Consider the following 19002-nt stretch of genomic DNA (forward strand, 5'->3'; position numbering starts at 1 on the left):
TCTCTCTCTCTCTCTCGGTTCTCTCTCTCTCTCTCTCGGTTCTCTCTCTCTCTCTCTCGGTTCTCTCTCTCTCTCTCTCGGTTCTCTCTCTCTCTCTCTCTCTCTCTCTCTCTCTCTCTCGGTGCCAAACAAGTCTGTTTTAAGCTAAGCTTTGAAAGAATAATTTTCGTGCAATTACAATATACCCATACTGTGCTCCACACAACAATATTGAGCTGACACTTGAATTAGAAAAGTTAAAATCGCAAATCAAATCGCAATCGCAATGTCTGTCAAAAACATCGCAATTAGATATTTTCCCCAAATCGTACAGCCCTAGATCCAGACATTTTCCGAAACAAGTTGGAGTGCTGGGGGAGTGTATCAAGCACAGAAATACAACGTCATATGTCCAACTTTTCCATGTTAAGCATGAGAAGCCAGCACATTTAACAATGTAAATCCAGAATGCATGAAACTGCGTTAAATCACCCCTTTAAAGCTGGGCAAGAGGCTGTGTTAATGAGATGCTGTTCACGGCATCGCTCGCAAATCTGTTACTCGTGTCGAGTCTGCAGCAGATTTTCTAGATTGTGGCCGGATTCAGTTACTGTGTCATGGATATTTAAGGAATGCTGATTCTACACTTTTCAATGCTGAAACTAGGGTCTGGTGAACCAAAGTGCCAAACATGACTCTGAAATGTCAGGCTGTCATGGGACTTTTGGCTTGAGGTTCCATTTGACCTTTTTGTTCACTTGTCTTGTGTTTTTCATGCCTGAAAATGGTGTAAAAACTATTGTGTTATGTCATATGTCATTGGCAACTGTGATGACTTTATATAGACCGTTTCATCGGATGTATGTGCTTGGCCCGAAGTTAATTTCCGGTTTGTGTTTGTTTATTGGTCTGGCTAGTGTCTAATAATACTATATAAACTATTTAGATTTTAAATGATTTGTTAATAGTAATACATTTTATATCAATATTTTATAACAAGTTGATATACACGATGAATGGGTCGTGTAACTTAATGGGTCGCAATTAAGTTTAGCTAAGTAATGGTACTTCTACTGGTAACTCAAAATAATACTGACTAGACATACTTGTAACTTGCTAGCTAATGGGATTTACTTATTTCTTTTGCTTGTTTTCAGAAATAATCTACCCATTCTTTGCGGGTGTGTACCGGAAGTTAAGTTAACTGCAAAAGCAGTTTTCAACAGTGAGGGTTTCAACAGTGAGTGTTGGTCAGGAGCGACTCAAGGTTCGCTTTGTGGAACATTCTGGGCCCGTGTCCCAGAGAATAGTGATATGTCAGCAGCCCATTCAAACGAACAGGCTGAGAGGTGCACTCTTTTTAGGGCTTTAGAGATTTGGTTTGATGACTTTATTTATGATGCTTTTATTGATAGCTGATCTACGTTGTCACTCTTTCTCTTACGTTTATGTTGAACTAGATTATCAAACAGCCAAGCTTTTTATACGAATCAAAATCTGTAATGGTTTGTACTAGTCAATAAGTCCTAGTGATTTATCTTATGCAGATTTACACCTGAAATGCATCGAATCAGGGTCAGGTGCGCAGAGTGCGCACGTTAAATATCCTTAATTATACAAGGCCTTCATTAAAACCATTAGTTGACTAGGTTAAGACAAATAACCATATTGGTATTGTAACCATGTTCACTACATAGCATGTACATTAAGTTTCCTGTGTCCTGGCTTCTGTGAATGTATGCTGGTAATAACAGATGCATTGGATGTGACATACACAGCCCGGGCCTACAGAGTAGTGTCTCCATTACCTATGCCAATCTCAGTCACAGATGGAATCAGAAGGATGATTTATTAACTTCCTGATGTAAGCCAGAACCCCGTGGATAAGCACAGAGCTTCACTGCGTTTGCACGATTTGATGAACTGAATTAACTGATTGATGGTAACGTGCTACTACAGTCACAATTTCAACTCTGATAGATGTAGAATCTTTGTAATATCAGGCAAGAATCTGATTGCTTAGACCGTTCATAGGACACATCTCTTTTCACATTTCAACTTTTCAGTTTGATAAATCGCACCATTTCAACTAAGGTTGTGTTAGAAAAATATTCTGAAATTTTGACAAACTCGTTTGTACATTATTTTTTATTGAGCGTGCATGTATTGTGAAGGGCCATTCACATTATAACGATAACTATAACGTTATCTGTAACTATATTTGCATCCTCACCAGCTGACGATAACGGTATGTTTATTTTAAATTATTCGGGTGCAGCAGCATTTTACCATACTTCACTCACAAGCTGTGCATAAATCACGTGATATATATTTCGGTTTAATCGTTGCACAGCCCTAAACCTAAATCGCCAAACATTAGAGATCTGCCAGAGACCATACGATTTATCATTCAACAGGTGGAAAAAATATAAAAACAAAAACATATACATGCATATATTATTTAAGATTTTGCCTGTTCTTTGTGTTGTTTACTATAAAAATGTTTCTTAACACTGGAAAACACAGTAGGCCTTTTGAAAGCAGTGTAAAAGATCATCCATCTAAATATTTAAAAATTCAGTAAATGAAAGCCTCTAATTCTGTGGCATTTTATCCAAATTATAACTTGACAATGCACCTTTTCCTCAGTTTCGACATATTTAGTGGTTTGAGAAACCTCAAAAGCATCAAGCCTGACCGGTCAACCAGGCTGTTGAGCAGACAAGATTGTTGCTTAGCTTCCCCGAGCTTCCTTGTGTGATCTTGTTCATGGGTTTTTGATATTTTTATGGAAAGCACAGCTAGACGGTTTTTCGTCTCATCTGCCTCTCTAATTAGCACTGAAGCACATTGTTTCTGATTCAGCCGTTTGATTGGCTGATTGAATGCGACAGAACAATCGGCGCTCTTCAGTCTTTCTGCCCCTGCCTTAATGTAATAAGTGGCTCGAGCACCGTGCTGAATCATTACAACCCGGCAAAAGACAAACTGAGCAAATTAATGAAAAATATACGTCCTACGCCGCATCTAGGTGGTTTACTAAAATTACTTTGATGTCGATGAATGAGTGTGTGAAAGACGTGTTATCTATTGTGAAGTGGCTTGTAGGTGGGCATGATTGCTTTAGGTGGTGAAAACCAAACCTGAACCCTTCAGTTTCAAGTAGTAGGCACATTTCAAAGGCACGTGGCCTGTGTAGTTAGCTCGCATACATATTGCTTCAAAATGGTCTGTATAAATGTCACGGGTGACTATAAACGCGAGCTTTACCATCGAGAGCAAAGGGTCTGATTTGTTTACGTCACTGTGTTTTTTCCTCCTCTTCTTGGCACATGCTGAGATCTGTTGAGCCGCTGTTGAAATTGTGCTCTTACTTGATCTGAAGCTCTTTATATTGGGAAACAGGCCACACGCTGTAAGCCGGGAATTACCTGTAAAGCGGTCTCTTACTTATAGATCCTGTGTTTTTAATACCGTCCTGCCTGTTTGTGAGGATTACTCCGCACTTTGTGCATACTGTTTTGTGTGTGCTGTTTGTAGACATTTTTGCATTTTTAATGTATTTATTTTTCATTCTTTCGCAGGGCCTGACTGCTCAACCACTAATAAGATTCACAGGAAATCAAGGGGTAAGTGTACAACTTCATTTTAGTTTTGGGATCAGCTTCAAGTGTGCACTCTGCCTTTCGCAATATGTAATGTAAAGCAGTGGTTCTCAACAGGGGGGCCATGGCCCACAAGGGGGCCCCAGCTGACTTCTAAGGGGTCCTCAAGATGACTAATAATTTAAAATTACACAACATGAGCATTGACATACATTTGTAAAAAGCCAAAAAAAAAACAAGATTTTTCTTATTTTTGCCCATTTTTATAATGAATAAAGCTCTAAAATATTTTATTGGGTAAAAATGTTGAGTTTTTGTGGGGAGTGTGAATATTGAATATTGTTGAATACAATGGGGGGGGGGCCTTGGAGTCAACAAGATTGAGAACCGCTGTGTTAAAGCTGCAGTCCACAACCTCTATATTGGCATTTCTGTTTAAAACATAAAATTACAGTTTATTTTGCATACTTATCTTTATGTGGGTTTAAGTCGAATGATGTCAAACTGACATTTCACATAAAATCTGACAGCTCAGTTTATAATAAATGATTATTATAAGCTCCCCGTTGTAAATTGGGGTAAGGTAAAGAGACCGTTTAAAAACAAATTTATATACTTCCTCAATGCCTTTTTTTTGTTCATTTTAACCTAAAAAAGTTAAGGATGGAAGCTTTAAGGTGAAATACATGAATATAGATTTTAAATGAATAGTTTACACAGAGATTAAATTCTCTCATATGATAAATGTGGTTACCGTTTATGCTTTTCGTGCTATTGTTGTCATTTGAGCTTTGCAGCTCATGTCACCATTAACTTTCATTTAATAAAAAAGAACAGGCAGTACATTATTCACAATTTATATTAAATTTGAAAACAAAACTTGTGTTCCATTGAAATATGTGGTAACATGAGGTTGACTAACATCATTTTTGTATGAACCTATAATGTAGATTCTTGTTCATTGGAAGTAAAGGACCATTGACACCATTAGCGTACAATCACACAGAACGCGCTTTTCATGTTCGAAAACGCGAGGCGCGCCGCGCTGCTCTTTTGGTGACTCTTTGAAAAGAGCAGCGCGCAGCGTTTTTTTGTATGTTGCTAGGTAACCCGAAACAGCCACAACAAGTTTCTCCTCCATGTCTCCAGGCGTTCCAAGCATTGCGACAAGGGAAGCCCCGCCTCTCCACTCATCCGATTGGACAATGGAAAAAAGTACACATGACGTCAGGCGCTTTTCTGCTCAGAGTTGAGTTTTTTTCAACTTCGGGCGCTCAAAGCGCTCCGCCTAAAACGCGAGGCGCTGCAGGCGGCAGAAACGCGAGGCGCCCGGTGCACATAAGCAGCGCGCAAAACGCTCCCTGCCAACTGAAAACAATTCAAATGAGGCGCGTCTCACCACAAAAACGCGTTCTGTCTGATCAGACCCTTATGCATCCACTACCCTTATTTTGTTATGTGTCAATAATTGTCATATTCCATCATGTAGTCACAGACCTTGTGAACCTCGATGTCCTTTATTGTTAGAAACGCATAGCTGATGTGATGACTTCCTGCTGCAAAATCATCCTTACAATAACCACAACATCCTCTGCTCGGTTGTGAAATCAGCAGTGAAGCCTTGCTATGTCACCAGCATCCATTGGTGTGCATCATGCAATTGAGGAACCCACAACATTTTAGAGCATTGTGAAGGTGGTCAATACCCATTTTCTTGACCGCCTGTTAGACAGGAAGAGGCTGATAGACAGTCTGTTCCAACAGAACCTGACCACATGCCCCAGTGTGGCAATAGTCGGTCCATTCTGTACCAGAAAGACGCCAGTCATATTTCAAAACCATCATCAAAACCCACCACACGGATTTCAGGCGTTTCGCTTTCCTTTCAGACCTGTTCATAACCTAAACATGAAATCTTTTTGTAACGTTTACTCACCCTCGTGTCTGTCCAAACCTGTTTTACATTATTGCTTTACTGGAATCCTGGAGACGGAAGTTTCTTTGTTAAATGACGCTGAATGAGACTGATGTTTTGACCTAAAAGTACTTTGGTACTTTGTAGTTTTCAGATGTTGAAGGTGGTGTTCCAACTTTGACATGCAACAGTTCAGCCCAAATTTATAGGAAGTCTTTCATTAGTGCAATTTCACTATCAGAATGTGTTAACTCTGATTTGCTGAATGCATGCAGGAGCTGCACGTTCACGCTCCACCACAGTTCACTGCATCGCATGCAAGATAAGGTCAATTTGCGGCTGGATTCACTTTTTTTTCATAGCTGTGTCAGAGCTTTTGTGGCATATTCGCAGCAGCTAGAGATCATTTGCAGACGCCTTACTATGGTATTTGGCTCTGCGTACTCCAAAGGAGCAGCTAGATGCTTGCACGTGTTCTTTGACATGGCATGCCTTTGTCTTGAAGGCCTTCCAGTTTAAAATTGGTAACCAATGGGTTGGATTGAAATTTGCTCAGCTCAAGCACAGATGCCGAATTTGACATTTTGTCCAAAGGGCTGATGCGTCCATGAGCTTTACATGGTTGTTCCCCAAGGCCCGGTCTTTCTGACAGACGAAGACAAGGTTCTCAAAGAAAACACAGCCTCCTGTCATGTTCTTTTACAACATGCGGACCAGAGTTGAGATCAGGGAAATCTTGGAGGCTGCCGTTTGGGAAAACATTGATTTCCTTTCCGTCTCTGTTTGTCAAATGGGAATTAAAATTTTTGAGGGTCTGCTGAGAAGATTGTCACTGAAGATGGTTTAAAATGAAATGTGAGTATAATAGCAGAATTATTTTTTTAAACTGTTCCTTCAAGGAAAGTTAACTGTTTATACAAATGAAAAAGTTAAGCATGAAGCATTTCTTGCATTCCTGCTATATAATAAAAATTATTTGTGGAAACATCAATAACAATTTTTCGGCATCCCAGTGAGTTTGATAGTAGCGTTGATAATAGGGTTGGCAAATTGGCATTGGACGATGCCTACAGTGAAACATCACGATGGACAATGACATGCAGGGGCGAGGCGGGGGTATATCAGTTTGCTAGATGGCCATCTGCCAAAACATTAAAACAATTATATCAGTGCTCCAGACTGCGACCAAAACACATTTTGTGACCAGTTCAAGACAGCATGATTTTTTTTCACAAGTACTCGCACATGTACGACCTGCAAATTTGGAATTTCTTCCGGTTGTTATTTTATGTGGAAAGACGAGTAGATCGTGAGCCCACCAGTGTAGGCTGTGTGTGTCTGATAAGTCAACTGCGCGGGTCACGCGGCACTGATGTTTCCCGATGCCATTGCAGTTCAGGTCATCATTGACAAGTTTACACACACACAACGTGAGCGCATTACTACGATTCACTGTTTGCGTTCACTTTCTACGTCCGTCTCCGTCGCGCAGCTTCCAAATCATACTCAACTGCGGATAAGCATGAATAGACGAGCTCGACACATGCGCAGAATGTCATACTGTGGACTCTGCTGTCAACATTTGTCTTGGGAATGTGCTGTACGTGTACGCGGATGGAATGTGCGGATGACCGCGGACCCTCCCGATGACGAAAATTGCGTCATGCAAGGGGAATCACGATGCCGGCCCAACATCGTGATGGCTGTCAGCCATCGGCGATGGACAATGTCATCGTCTATCGGCTCAACCCTAGTTGATAATCGATCATCTTGTTGATTATATTTTATGCGCTTATTTTTACCATTTGTCCTAGTTATGGTAAGACGTCCAATAGCTATAGTGTGTAGTAGGACTGATAAATGATTAATCGCGATTAATCATATCCAGAATCATCCACAATGTATGTCTGTGTCCTCTGCATATTTATTTTGTATTGATGAACATGTACGCACGCATGTATTTGTTTAGGAAATATTTGCATATACAGTATATTCATATTTATATATAATTTAAGTTATATATAAACATTTATTCATTTTTATATTTTATATAGTTTTTACATGTATGTGTTTATAAATACAAAATGATTATGCACAGTGCACAGACATATATTATAAACACAAACTTTTATTCTATATGCAATTAATCGCAATTAATCGTTGAACAGCCGTAGTGTGTAGAGTATGTAACCCGTACGGCCAGTTGGCATTTTGGCATTTTACTGTAAGCTATGATTAATCTTGCTAGTTTCCTCCTTCCAGTTACTCGCATTGACTTTCACATTGGATTTCGCACTTTGAAGTGCGTCACGTTTGGCCTGTGACGCAAGCTCTTCCTTTAAAAGCATTTCCTCTCTCTTGTGGGGTTTTTTCTTTCTGCGAGTTACCGCGCAGAAGTTTCTAAGGTGAAGTTATTTGCTGTATCATGGTTTTCTTCAGAATGAGGAAATGCTGTAAAAAGGCGATTACTATTAAAATGAACTAAAAAGCTATATCTGAATTAAGCCACCGAGTGATTGTAAATAATGGAGGTCTTCGTCTCGGCTGTTGAACGTCTCATATAGGAGTGTGAAAAGGAGCATGTGAGCCAGCTTAGTGAAGCGTTGAGCGGAGAGAGCCCTCAGGCACGCAGCATGCGGTTCAGACACTGGCTGTTATTTATAGTCAGCCACCTGTAGGCCACACACGTGTGAGGAACCTTGTGTAAACGGAACCGGAGCACGGCGAACGTCACAGACATGCCATGTCATGTTGCGGTTCACAGTGTTCCTTCTCTGCTGCTGCAGGGATCCACATTCACGCCAGCAGTCAGTCTGTGAGCCTACAAAATCACGTCACTCAAATAATATCATCGCCTACTAGTTTCCACGACTTTGGTACTCCTAACGCCAGGTCACTTGATAATGCGTCTACATTTACATTCATAGCTTGAAAGATGAATTGCTCTTGTTTTAAACCAAAATAGTATCTGATGAAGATAAAGGGAACAGATTTTGTTTGGTCATATCATCTTTGCTTTGTCGTGTGCTATAAAATTGATCTTTCTAGACGACTGATGTAACTAAAGTGCGTTCAAGTGTAGAACGTGTAGAACTTAGTAAAAATGTTAAATGTCTCTGCATTAGCCTGTTTGAACTGGCGATCTGCACCGGTCTCGTCTCATTGCTTATATTTGCTGCTCCTCTCTTCTGTCAACAGAAAATCTCAATACCGCAATCAGATATTCTAAATGAGCTACGGACGTTTACGTTCTACCTGTCCAACGTGGGGAAGGACAACCCCCAGGGCAGCTTCGACTGCATTCAGCAGTACATCACAAGGTAAGAATGAAAACAAAGCGTGTCTTTATTCGTGCCCGCTGAAAGTATTACACACTCAAGGTAGCGTAACGTATTCAAACGTGTTAAAGCGTTCTGTAGTAAATGTTGTTGCCATGGAAACAAGTAAGTGATGTGATCAGAGTTTGTCTTATGTTGAGAACTCTTTGTGATCGCATCCATGACATCATTACAAGTGCCATCTGTTCCCAGTACTGTTCGGCCCTGGCTGAACACCAGAACAGAGAGAATCAATTGGATTTGGACAATTGTCCAACCAAATGAGGATGAAACGGCTTGAATATAAATGCATTCTCGTGGATTTATGTCCATTAATGTTTGTAATAAGGGGTCAGCTTAAGTTCGGTCATTATAAACACTATAAAGGCTGGCGCACACTACACACTTAAATTGGATTAGGTTTCAAAATACTAGTCATCACACACTTGCTGACTATGTAAATGGGTGAACATTCAGTGTAATAGACCCTAGGCTATTGGATGGTGTGCGTCGCTCACGTCTGGTGTAGACCGTGTTAGGACACGCCAGTGAAAATCGAGGTTGGCGAGGTTTCAGGGTGGTTGAACTGGTCATATGGAGATGCTTGACTGTATGATTCTGCAGGTGTAACTCTTGATGTTTTCGAGGACCCATGCAGCCACCTGGATCTCAGTTGTGCCATGACAGCTCTTACTTAAAAATGGCTTGTTAATATGAGGTGGCACCATACTCCGCTTCGATGTTTGCATGTGGAGTGTGTGACTGGTTTGGTCTTTTTCCAGTGAAGGGAGCATACAGTTGGACTGCTTGGGAGGGATCCAGGACAAAATCACGGTGTGTGCCACAGACGACTCCTACCAGAAAGCCAGGCAAAGCATGGCTCAGGCCGAGGAGGAAACCCGAAGCCGCGGAGCCATCGTCATCAAGCCTGGCGGGAGATACGTGGGTAAGGCCTTTAGTTTTGGCACTGTTTGGACGCAACAAATACTCCAAAGTACATTATTTTTCTTGTCGCAGTTAACCCAACCTTCATGAGGATCTTCATGTTCTGATAATGACAAAAACGTGATAAAAGTAATAATAAATATAGTCTGTCTGAATCATAGTTTACTGCAGATTTTGTCATTCCTATTGAAACTCTTGGACTCATCTGGCAGACCCACATTTGATCATAGGCCACTAAGTCTTAAAAGAAGAGCGATTAGAATTTAATCCGTTTTCACATGAGGCTCCAGAGTCTCTCCGTCTACTCCGTTTTCCGTCTCCATGTCTGGAACTTTAGTATGTTGCATAATTTAGTAGCTGTCTGTTCTGATGCTCCATGATGACAGTGGCTAAAAATATTACACAGAGAACCCGGCGACTCGAGTACAAGCTGCGCAGAAACATCAATACTTCACCAGAGAACTTCAGAGATCGTTCAGCTTTATCTTTTTGTTGCTGCACTGGAAAAGTCATGTCATAAAAACGAATGATGCCACATGGTCATAACCGCGTTTGTGCACCAGAACTGTGATGCAGCAGTTAGCGCACATGCATCCAACACATGAGCTGTCATGTTTCCAGGGACACGGACTAAGCTAATCCTGAGTCATGTCCTTTTGTATTTATTTCAAGCTGAGGAGTCGTTTCTTAAAAATGTTTAAATGCTGTTTACTACCTTAATACGCAGCGATAGGAAGTAAATCATTGACTTTCTTTTGTTTTAAAATCCTTTTTTGTCGTTATGTTGGTTAAATTTAGACCGTTAAACAAATGCACCCAATGATAAAAAACAATATAATTTCAAATATGACCAATTGTATTTTTCTGTGCTGTTCAGGTAAGCGGGTACAGATCCGGAAGCCCATAATAAGCTCTTCTGACGTGGCTCCTCTGCGGCAGACCTCGCGTCCTGTTATTATCTCCAGCAGTCAGAAAAAGAAGCCACTGCGACCGCTGAGGGAACGGCTAGTGCACTTACTAGCCCTCAAACCCTACCGCAAACCCGAACTCCTGGTGCGACTCATCAAGGACAGTCTCCCTCCTCAGGACAAGGAGATGTTGGACAGCCTCCTGCAACAGGTTTGTGCTTTTCCGTTTTTGCCTTATCCAAGCTTAAATTATATGTATATTGTCACGTTGAAAATTCAATTCAAGTGCATTGTGGGATCCCACGAGTTTTGTTTTATATTACACGGACAATGTATGAGGTCACCTAGGTACTTCTGCTTTGCGTACAACCTGTGCAGGTAGACCATAAATAAACAAAGCATCTTTCTATCACATTATTTCACGGTACACTACCTTCATCTCAGTTCAGACTGCAAACCCACAACTCCTTTTCTATCGGTGCTGTAGATTCAGTACCACATACTTACTATTTTTGCATTGTGTTTGCATTGCGTAACGTTTTTTCTTGCCGAGCATAGCCAGTGATGTGTCGACTAAAGTGTGATTTCTACTTCTGCGTCAGACCTATGCCGTAGCCTACGCAGAGACGTGTACCCTACGCCGTAGCCTGATGCGCACATCTCCAAAAATGTAACAGCGCAGTGATAAGTCAGTGCGACGTGGACCGCAAGCGCTGTGATTGGTCCGTTTGAACCCCCTCCCTTTAGGTAAAAAAACTCTGTGATGCTTCGGGTTTACTTTAAAAAATGACTGTTTACTTGCCGCCATCACTGCTAAATACTTCTCAGACAGCGTACGCAACGAACCGCTTCTTCTTAGGCTCTTGTCTTGGTTATACACAAGCAACACACTGTGGACACTGACGCCTAGTGGCCATTGGCTGTTGATGCAGACAATGTCGCTCAAGTATAAACAAAAAACAGCACGTTGACCATGGCGTAGGTCTGATGCAGAAGTAGAAATCTGCCTTTAGCCGTATGTGCACAGTATACATACTGCTAAAAATAGCACAAGCAATATGGTAGTAAGCTATTCTGGGCATAGCCAATGAGCCACTTTTTTGAAAGTTTAGGTTTTATTTAGAAATGAATTAGTCATTTTGACATAGCCAGAAACATGTTTTTGAACCTAGACATAATGTCTCGACCAAATCACATTTGTCAGAGCGACCTAAGGCCAGTGCACCAAACACAGAGGCCATTGACACAACAGTGTAAGGGTGGTTTGGGTGTTTCTGGTGTTGACATATAGTCCTTATACACTTCTCTTATTTTCCTGTGTTTTTGTCTCGTTCCTCACTATAGGTGGCTAATCTAAATAGTAAAGACAGCACCTTCACATTGAAGGATTGTTTGTTTAAGGAAGTTCAGCAGGATTGGCCTGGTTACACCGAGGTGGACCAGCAGATTCTGAAGAGAATACTTGTACGGTAAGTTTCAGTCGCCACCTCCTCTGGGTATTTATACATATACAGTACATTATGCCATAGCAATAACAAACTTTCGTCACGTTATTGAATCTGTACGTTGACAGATAGTGCCACGGTGAACAATATGCCTTTGTGTTGCTTTTATGGTCAGGTGTCACTATGAATTTTCTCCCCTCCTGTTTGTAAGACATGATCTGAAAGTAGCATGTAGCAGTAGAATGTTAACAGTAGCACTACAGTTTCCGTTTCAAGGTACCTGAACTTAAAGAGTGCCGTGTCATCTGCATAATACAAAATCAAAATATTTGTCGCAAGCAAACACTTAGCAAGCAGGGATTGCACTTTGAACCTCAGCGCAACAGCCTTTTTAAGTCCATAGAACCCCCTCTCATACCCTCCCACATTTTTGTCTTGCTGTCTATCATGCAAAAGCCGTGCATGTTGTGCAGTCGGGAGCTTAGTGATGCAACCCTATTCTAGCACATGCTGATCTGTGCGTGTGTGTGTGTGGGGGTGGCACAGGCTCAAGGTTTGGCCATGCATGGGCAAACGGAGTTCAATGGACACCGTAGCAGCTCATGCCTACCCACCTACATGCAAGCAAGCAAGCACAGCACTCCGCCTGAGTTTGGGATGTCACACTGCCCCCTGTTGACATACCCATGGTGCACTTAGACTAGGGGTTTTTAAACTGTGGTTAGACACACATTTTTTTCACTCTAAACTGGTGTTTTTTTCTGTCCTGTGCCTCTCATACTACACAGAAAACTGTGTAAGCCTCAGAGCAGCGCTCCTGCTTTAGGAGAGAACCCGGGTAGCCCTCAGAAAGAGTCGGCCAGCAGTTCACCTTCTCAGGTCAGTCTTATTGCTCTCTTCTTGTACAAACTGTACGAAGATGTGGTGTTAACAGTTTGACTGCATTCGAGTAAGAAACCTGAATTAGCAACAACCTTTAGCTTTTTAAATGCTGCCGGTGTGAATGAACCTTTGCTGATAGCTTGTATTTAAACAAACCAATTTTACAATCTGTCCCCACTCTCATTCAGCAGAAACGACCTGCTGCTGAGTTCACTGATCCTCTGGCCAATAAGAAGCCCAGAATATCGCATCTAGCTAATAAATTATCAGGGCTAATCAACGGCAAACTGAGCTCCTCCAATGGAAAGGACTCTTCTAATTCTCAAGCAGGAGAAACATCCTCAAGTTCTCAGATCCCTGCGCTGGAGATCCCCCGACCCTTCGATCCGCTCTCTGACGTCAGCAATGATTCCAACAGCCGAGACTGCGAGAGTCAGGAGACAGCGGTGGCGGAGAGGTTAAGTCAGCCTCCGTTGTTCCCGCCCCTCTCCACGACGCAAACGGGAGGACCAGGCTCGACGTCGCCAGCCCATGGCGGCCTCGAAGGGTCTCAGGACCGGTCTGGTCTGCCCTCTCTGCGCGGGAAGTCGAAGAAAAGGTCAAAGAAACATAAGGATAAAGACAAGTCTAAGGAACGAGACCGGGATAGAGAGAGAGACGTGAAGAAAGAGAGGAAAGTCGAGGATGAACGTAACTCGGAGCAGAGGAAAACCTGCGATATCACGACGAGCGATAGTAGCACAGGTTTGGATCGGTTTCTCTGAATTATTTATGTACCTCTGAGGTGGTTTCTGACCTCATGGCTTATTCACGTCATTCATGTGTGATCTTTGGTTCTCAAATGCATGTGCTAAACCAGCTTCAATTCAAAACCAGTCAACTATTTGCTAAAATAACCCAGCAAGTAGTTTATTTAGCTTTGCACATCACTGTCTAGCTTACATTTTTTCAAGCGCAGTTTTTTTCTTTCATAACGTGTACAAGCTGACGTTAAGAAGTAGTGTCCTTGCTTATCTTCTCCCATCAGCAAATAAAGCAAAAGTCCTTGAATTCACCTGCTTTTCCTGTTCAGGTCTGAACGGAACGTGCGACAGCTCTAGCATTCCTGCGTCTTCGTCGGAGACAGCAGACTATTTATTGTAAGCTCCCTTCTGCGTCTTCATACTAAAACACAATTGACATCAGTAGTTTAGCTAAAACAAAAATACTTTGTGTTTCCGTTTGCTTTCCTCAACAGAAAGTACACCGTGATCGGTTCGCAAGAGCAGCGTCAGAGTTACAAGAACGACTTCAACACCGAGTACAGCGAGTACCGGGGCCTCCACGCAAGGATAGAGAGCATCACCCGGCAATTCACAATACTCGACTCGGAGCTCAAACAACTCCAGCAAGGCACAGACAAGTACAAGGTATACATTGATCTTCTCCGTAAACATCTGCTGATCCACGCTTTTACTCGTGTGATTACAATTTCCTCATTTTTATTCATTTGTAATACGCTGTCAGAACCCAGTAGTCATCGTTCTTCGGAAAATGAGAAATAAGTGGAGTTGAGTCATCGGCTGTTCTAATTTTCAAGTCAAAAGCGGGTGGCTTGGTAAATTAGGAAGCTGTTTATATGAAGGAAAGGAAAAACAATCTAGCCTAAAGAGAATAACAAACTGATTAGTGCCAATATTGTTAAAAAACCAAAACAGCATGTCATAAGGTATCATTTTTGTGGCCCTACATCATTTTCCTTGTTTGTTTTCGGTGTAGTAAGGATTTTTAAAACCAAGCGTTTGATTTGTGGCAATGTGGCACATATATTAAATACAGACTTCAATCAGATGTTTGTGTAATAAAGCTACTTGTTGCGCCTTTGAAGAGCATACATAGATTTTAAAGCCCAAACCATTCATTTTATAAATTCACAAACGAGGATAAGCAAATGTGGATTTGAAGGTTTGTTCAAATTGTTTACATTTTTTACTATATGGCAAAAACGACAACTATCTGGTGAAATATGAAACGCACATGCTGCTGTATGACATAAGAATTGCATTGGCTCAAACCAGCAACCCCTTAAAGACACGGTTTCTAATAAATCTAAAGGTTGAATTTACAGAAACCTAATTTTACCGGCATTTTAGCTGCTGATACGATCTATAGATTTTCTGGCATTGAACGGAACAATTTCAACACTGACTAGTCTAAATGTGCAATAATGTGGGCGACTTTAAGAATTTTTTTAATTCAACATAAGGTAGGTTTTGGAGCCGTGAGTTCTTTAGCAATTCAATGTATTGACGCACCGTTTATTGATACTGTATGTGGGAACACTATTGTAAAAATCTGTTTTCTTTTTTCCACAGACAATCCACAATCAGATACTTGAAGAGTATCGCAAAATTAAAAAGGTACGTTGGTGACGTCTTCCGTTTTTGTTTAGTAATACCACAGATGGATTTGTTCTTCAAAATACTGATCTATGATCTCTTCTCTTCTCACAGACTAATCCAAACTATAGCCAAGAGAAGAACCGCTGTGAATATTTACACAACAAACTGGCACATATTAAAAAACTGATAGCGGAATACGATCAACAGCAACTTCAAAACTGGCACTAATACCAAGACTTTTGTCTTCTTTTTTTCCTCTTAATCTTTCCTGCTCCTTTGAGAGAGAAAGAAACTGGATTTTGTTTTCCTTGGCTTTCTCTAATGTAAAATGCCACGAAATGTTTTTCTGTAGTGGGCCAAGTGCTCTAGTGAGGACAATGCAGACCCATGAATTTCATTTATTTTTACGGGACTTGGGGCGTATTTGGCCAAGCTTACCTGTGTAGCCGAATGCATTATGGGATAGCCTTGTGGGGCATTGGTTGCCTCCTTTCCCTGTTCGAAGGTCTCGGTGTGTGTGAAAAAATTGCTTTTTCCTTGATGGCCGGACAGGGATAACCAACACTGAAGCGGATTAGGTCATTCCCGATCCCAGTTCCTGATACTTTAAGATTTAGAGAGAGGAATACATTTAAGTGGATATCTTTCCTCAAATGGAAGGTTCTAATGATAAACTATATTTTATTTTATATTTATTTTATATATTTTTTTCGTCTTCCATAGGGATACATCAATTTAATATGATTATTTCACACTCCCTCTATGAATGCTAAACATCCCACCCCTTAGGTCTTTATTTTCCTATTATTAGTCAGTATTTAATGCATAAAGCTGCCTTGGATTTCATCGCGGATCAGTTTATTTCCCCATCAGAAATACTTTTTGAGTGGCACTATTTGGCTTCTACGGTCCTTTGTTTTGTGCAACACGCTAAATCATGTGCAATGGACATGAATTGAACTACCGGAGTGAGAGAATCATCTCCTTAGAGGCTTTGGGAGTATCAGTATTAAGCTACAATGGAGACCCGCAGTTTGCTAGACCAGGGTTGCCATTCCAGAGGTACGGGAGCGGTGTTTAAGCATCATGCTCCAGGTTACAATGCAATATTTATAATTTCACTCCAAAGCTCTGTAGATGGTGACTCGCCCGTCAAGTTCAGAGCTTTGAAACTGTATCGCTTTATCCCAAACCTTTCACATCCGCAGAATGGAATCAGATGTGAACGTTGCCAAATCGTGCAACCTTGTGCCTCATGAGCTGTGGTTCATCTTTCCCGTATCTACAGTATTGCTACGAGTGTGACCGTAACGTATGTCAGGTCCAAAATCTTACGACGGCATTCTTCCACAAAATAGCGACTGTGTCCCTTTAACGTAGCCCTGTGGTGTGCTCACGGGGCTGGTGTGCAAAGACCTGAAATACGCTCGTTCGCTAATGTCTTATACTGTCTTAACCCTTTAGCAGGCCACGCTTGCTTGAACTGAGCATTTCCGAACAGTATTTTCCTTCATGAGATGACTGTTAAATTCCATTCAAGGGCATCTCGACGCATCTCATCGGGGAGCGCTCACTATCTAGTGTACATGTGCGCAGAGGATCTATTACAAACCTGTGACGTATTCATGTAAAATCCCTCCTCGCGTGACCGTGGTATCTGCCTCGTGGAAGCACGACCACAAGTTGCTCATTTGTCAGGTCCTGTTGAAGCATCAATTGTACTTCTGATATCTGAACTCTTTTATGTTTAAATATTAAAATTCAGCACTTTGCTCAGCTTCTTACTCTTACCTGGGTTTTGTTGCGAGGAGATACTTGCCTTGTCTGTTTGTGTACGCATGCTTTCTGACTGTTTAAAGACCTGTTTTCAGTGGTTTTACACTGCTCTTCTGTGTTCGAGAGAATGCCAATATTTATACAACTGCCCCTTCTGAACTTATGACCAGGTGTTGATCTTTAGAAGTGCAGTCAAGCTAAATTTACTAGATTGGTGGCAAATGGCAAAATAGATGAACTTTTCTTGAAAACCATGAAGTATTTATTTTCGAACATGATCACATTTTACCTTAGTTACTGTCTTTTAAGTTACCTAACAAACGGTCTGGTGATGAAGAATGTGAGAAGAACCAAATGGTTCAAAGACGACGTGACGACTCTGAGAAAATGTGCCAAATGACCTATTGTATAGGTTTGCATCAAATGAAATATGTTGCTGTTGTAGCACACAAGAAAAAGAAAGGGATTGGGGAGCTTTGGAGTGGAGAGTTGGGATGTCAACGCTAAAACCCAAAGCGCGCTTTTTTGAAACAATAAGGGACTGGGGCTGAGATTTATCTTGATATTTCAATAAAATTCTTTGAAAACTGTTCTCAGGTTTATTTGGGTTTGTGGTGAGACACATTAACATTAACCATGAATTGCTTTATTACTCTAAAATGAAACAAATCACCTGCTGTGCGTTATGTATGCGGTTTAAAAATTTACCACTAGGTGGCAGTACAGCCTTTGTTTTTAATACGCTAAATTCGTCTAGTTGCCCTATTTATTTAGTGATACTAGAGACTGGGTAACAGATTTCAGTTGTTTATTAATACAATACTTAAAGTATATTTAAAGTTGTGAAACGATGGTATGTACAATGCCATAACTACAACAAACCGAAGATCACATTCAGATCAGTGTGCGAGTCTGTGGCAATGCCAAGTGTGATATCCGCAGAAATCCATCGCGGTGATCCAGTTGGCTCTTCGTTTGGCTTCAGTTTAGGGGACGCTACAAGAGAGTCAGAGAGTTCATTCTGGACACGTGCCAGGCTCTCGTCCCTGGCTCCATTTGTGTCCTCATTCATCCTGAAGCCCCTGCCAAAAGACTCCGCCCCATACGTTGACTTTCCTTCTTGTTTTCTTAGGACCGCAAAATTACACACTAATGTCCATATTTACATCCTCCCTCAGGAATATATGCGAATGTACTTCATGATATAGCCTGGATTAGAAAGGGGTTACTATTCATATATTCACGTGAAAGAATGACGATCTTTGTTTCCTTTTCTTTTAGAATTACGTCATGCGTTTCCCATCTTACTCTATTTGTGTAGGGTTTTTGTGAATTCTATTAAAATTGACTAGCTTTTATGTTATAATTACAGGTATTGCAATTAAACTAAGAATAGGCAATTTGCATTTACTTTTGACAAGTAGGTGTAAGCAAATAAGTACATTCACTTTTATACAATAAATAATGGACAAAAGCGGCTCAGTTTTTTTTATGGTTTTGTATTCTAGATACTTACTGTATTTTTTAAGGGAAAAATAGGGCTAGTTGTCTAAACGTTAGTTACTGCATTTATAACTTCCCCAATGAACACATTTCCGGGTTTGGGACGTGGAAAAAGATATAAGGCCGACCATAACAAAAAACTTAAATTTAATCAGCGAAAAAAAACACGATTTCCACAACTGGAAAATTAGAGCTATTGTACAGTTTTCAGACCGTATGTCAAATAAATATATTATTGAATATAAATATAACGCTGTATACAATAAATATAGTAATAATATAATATAAGGCTATATAATGATACAATATGACTATAATCTTCTATGTAAATGATTGCGGAAATACG

The 19002-nt window shown here is 40.9% G+C and overlaps 1 protein-coding gene across 3 annotated transcripts in view; it reads left to right on the forward strand.

Moving 5' to 3' along the window:
• ell (elongation factor RNA polymerase II) overlaps positions 1–17739 on the forward strand; it is a 26600-nt gene extending 8861 nt beyond the window's left edge. For 2 of the 3 annotated variants that reach the window (XM_057325641.1, XM_057325643.1), the window contains 11 exons: positions 3564–3608; positions 8698–8819; positions 9599–9762; positions 10639–10880; positions 12014–12138; positions 12903–12993; positions 13185–13740; positions 14069–14135; positions 14234–14405; positions 15351–15395; positions 15489–17739. In XM_057325641.1, coding sequence (XP_057181624.1) covers positions 3564–3608; positions 8698–8819; positions 9599–9762; positions 10639–10880; positions 12014–12138; positions 12903–12993; positions 13185–13740; positions 14069–14135; positions 14234–14405; positions 15351–15395; positions 15489–15605 — 1746 coding nt within the window. In that variant the 3' untranslated portion in view covers positions 15606–17739. The remainder of the gene's footprint in view (positions 1–3563; positions 3609–8697; positions 8820–9598; positions 9763–10638; positions 10881–12013; positions 12139–12902; positions 12994–13184; positions 13741–14068; positions 14136–14233; positions 14406–15350; positions 15396–15488) is intronic. The other variant, XM_057325642.1, reaches the window with a different exon arrangement.
• The last annotated feature ends 1263 nt before the right edge of the window (positions 17740–19002 follow it).

The sequence above is a fragment of the Triplophysa rosa genome, linkage group LG25 (assembly GCF_024868665.1).
Source record: "Triplophysa rosa linkage group LG25, Trosa_1v2, whole genome shotgun sequence".
Classification (NCBI taxonomy): domain Eukaryota; kingdom Metazoa; phylum Chordata; class Actinopteri; order Cypriniformes; family Nemacheilidae; genus Triplophysa; species Triplophysa rosa.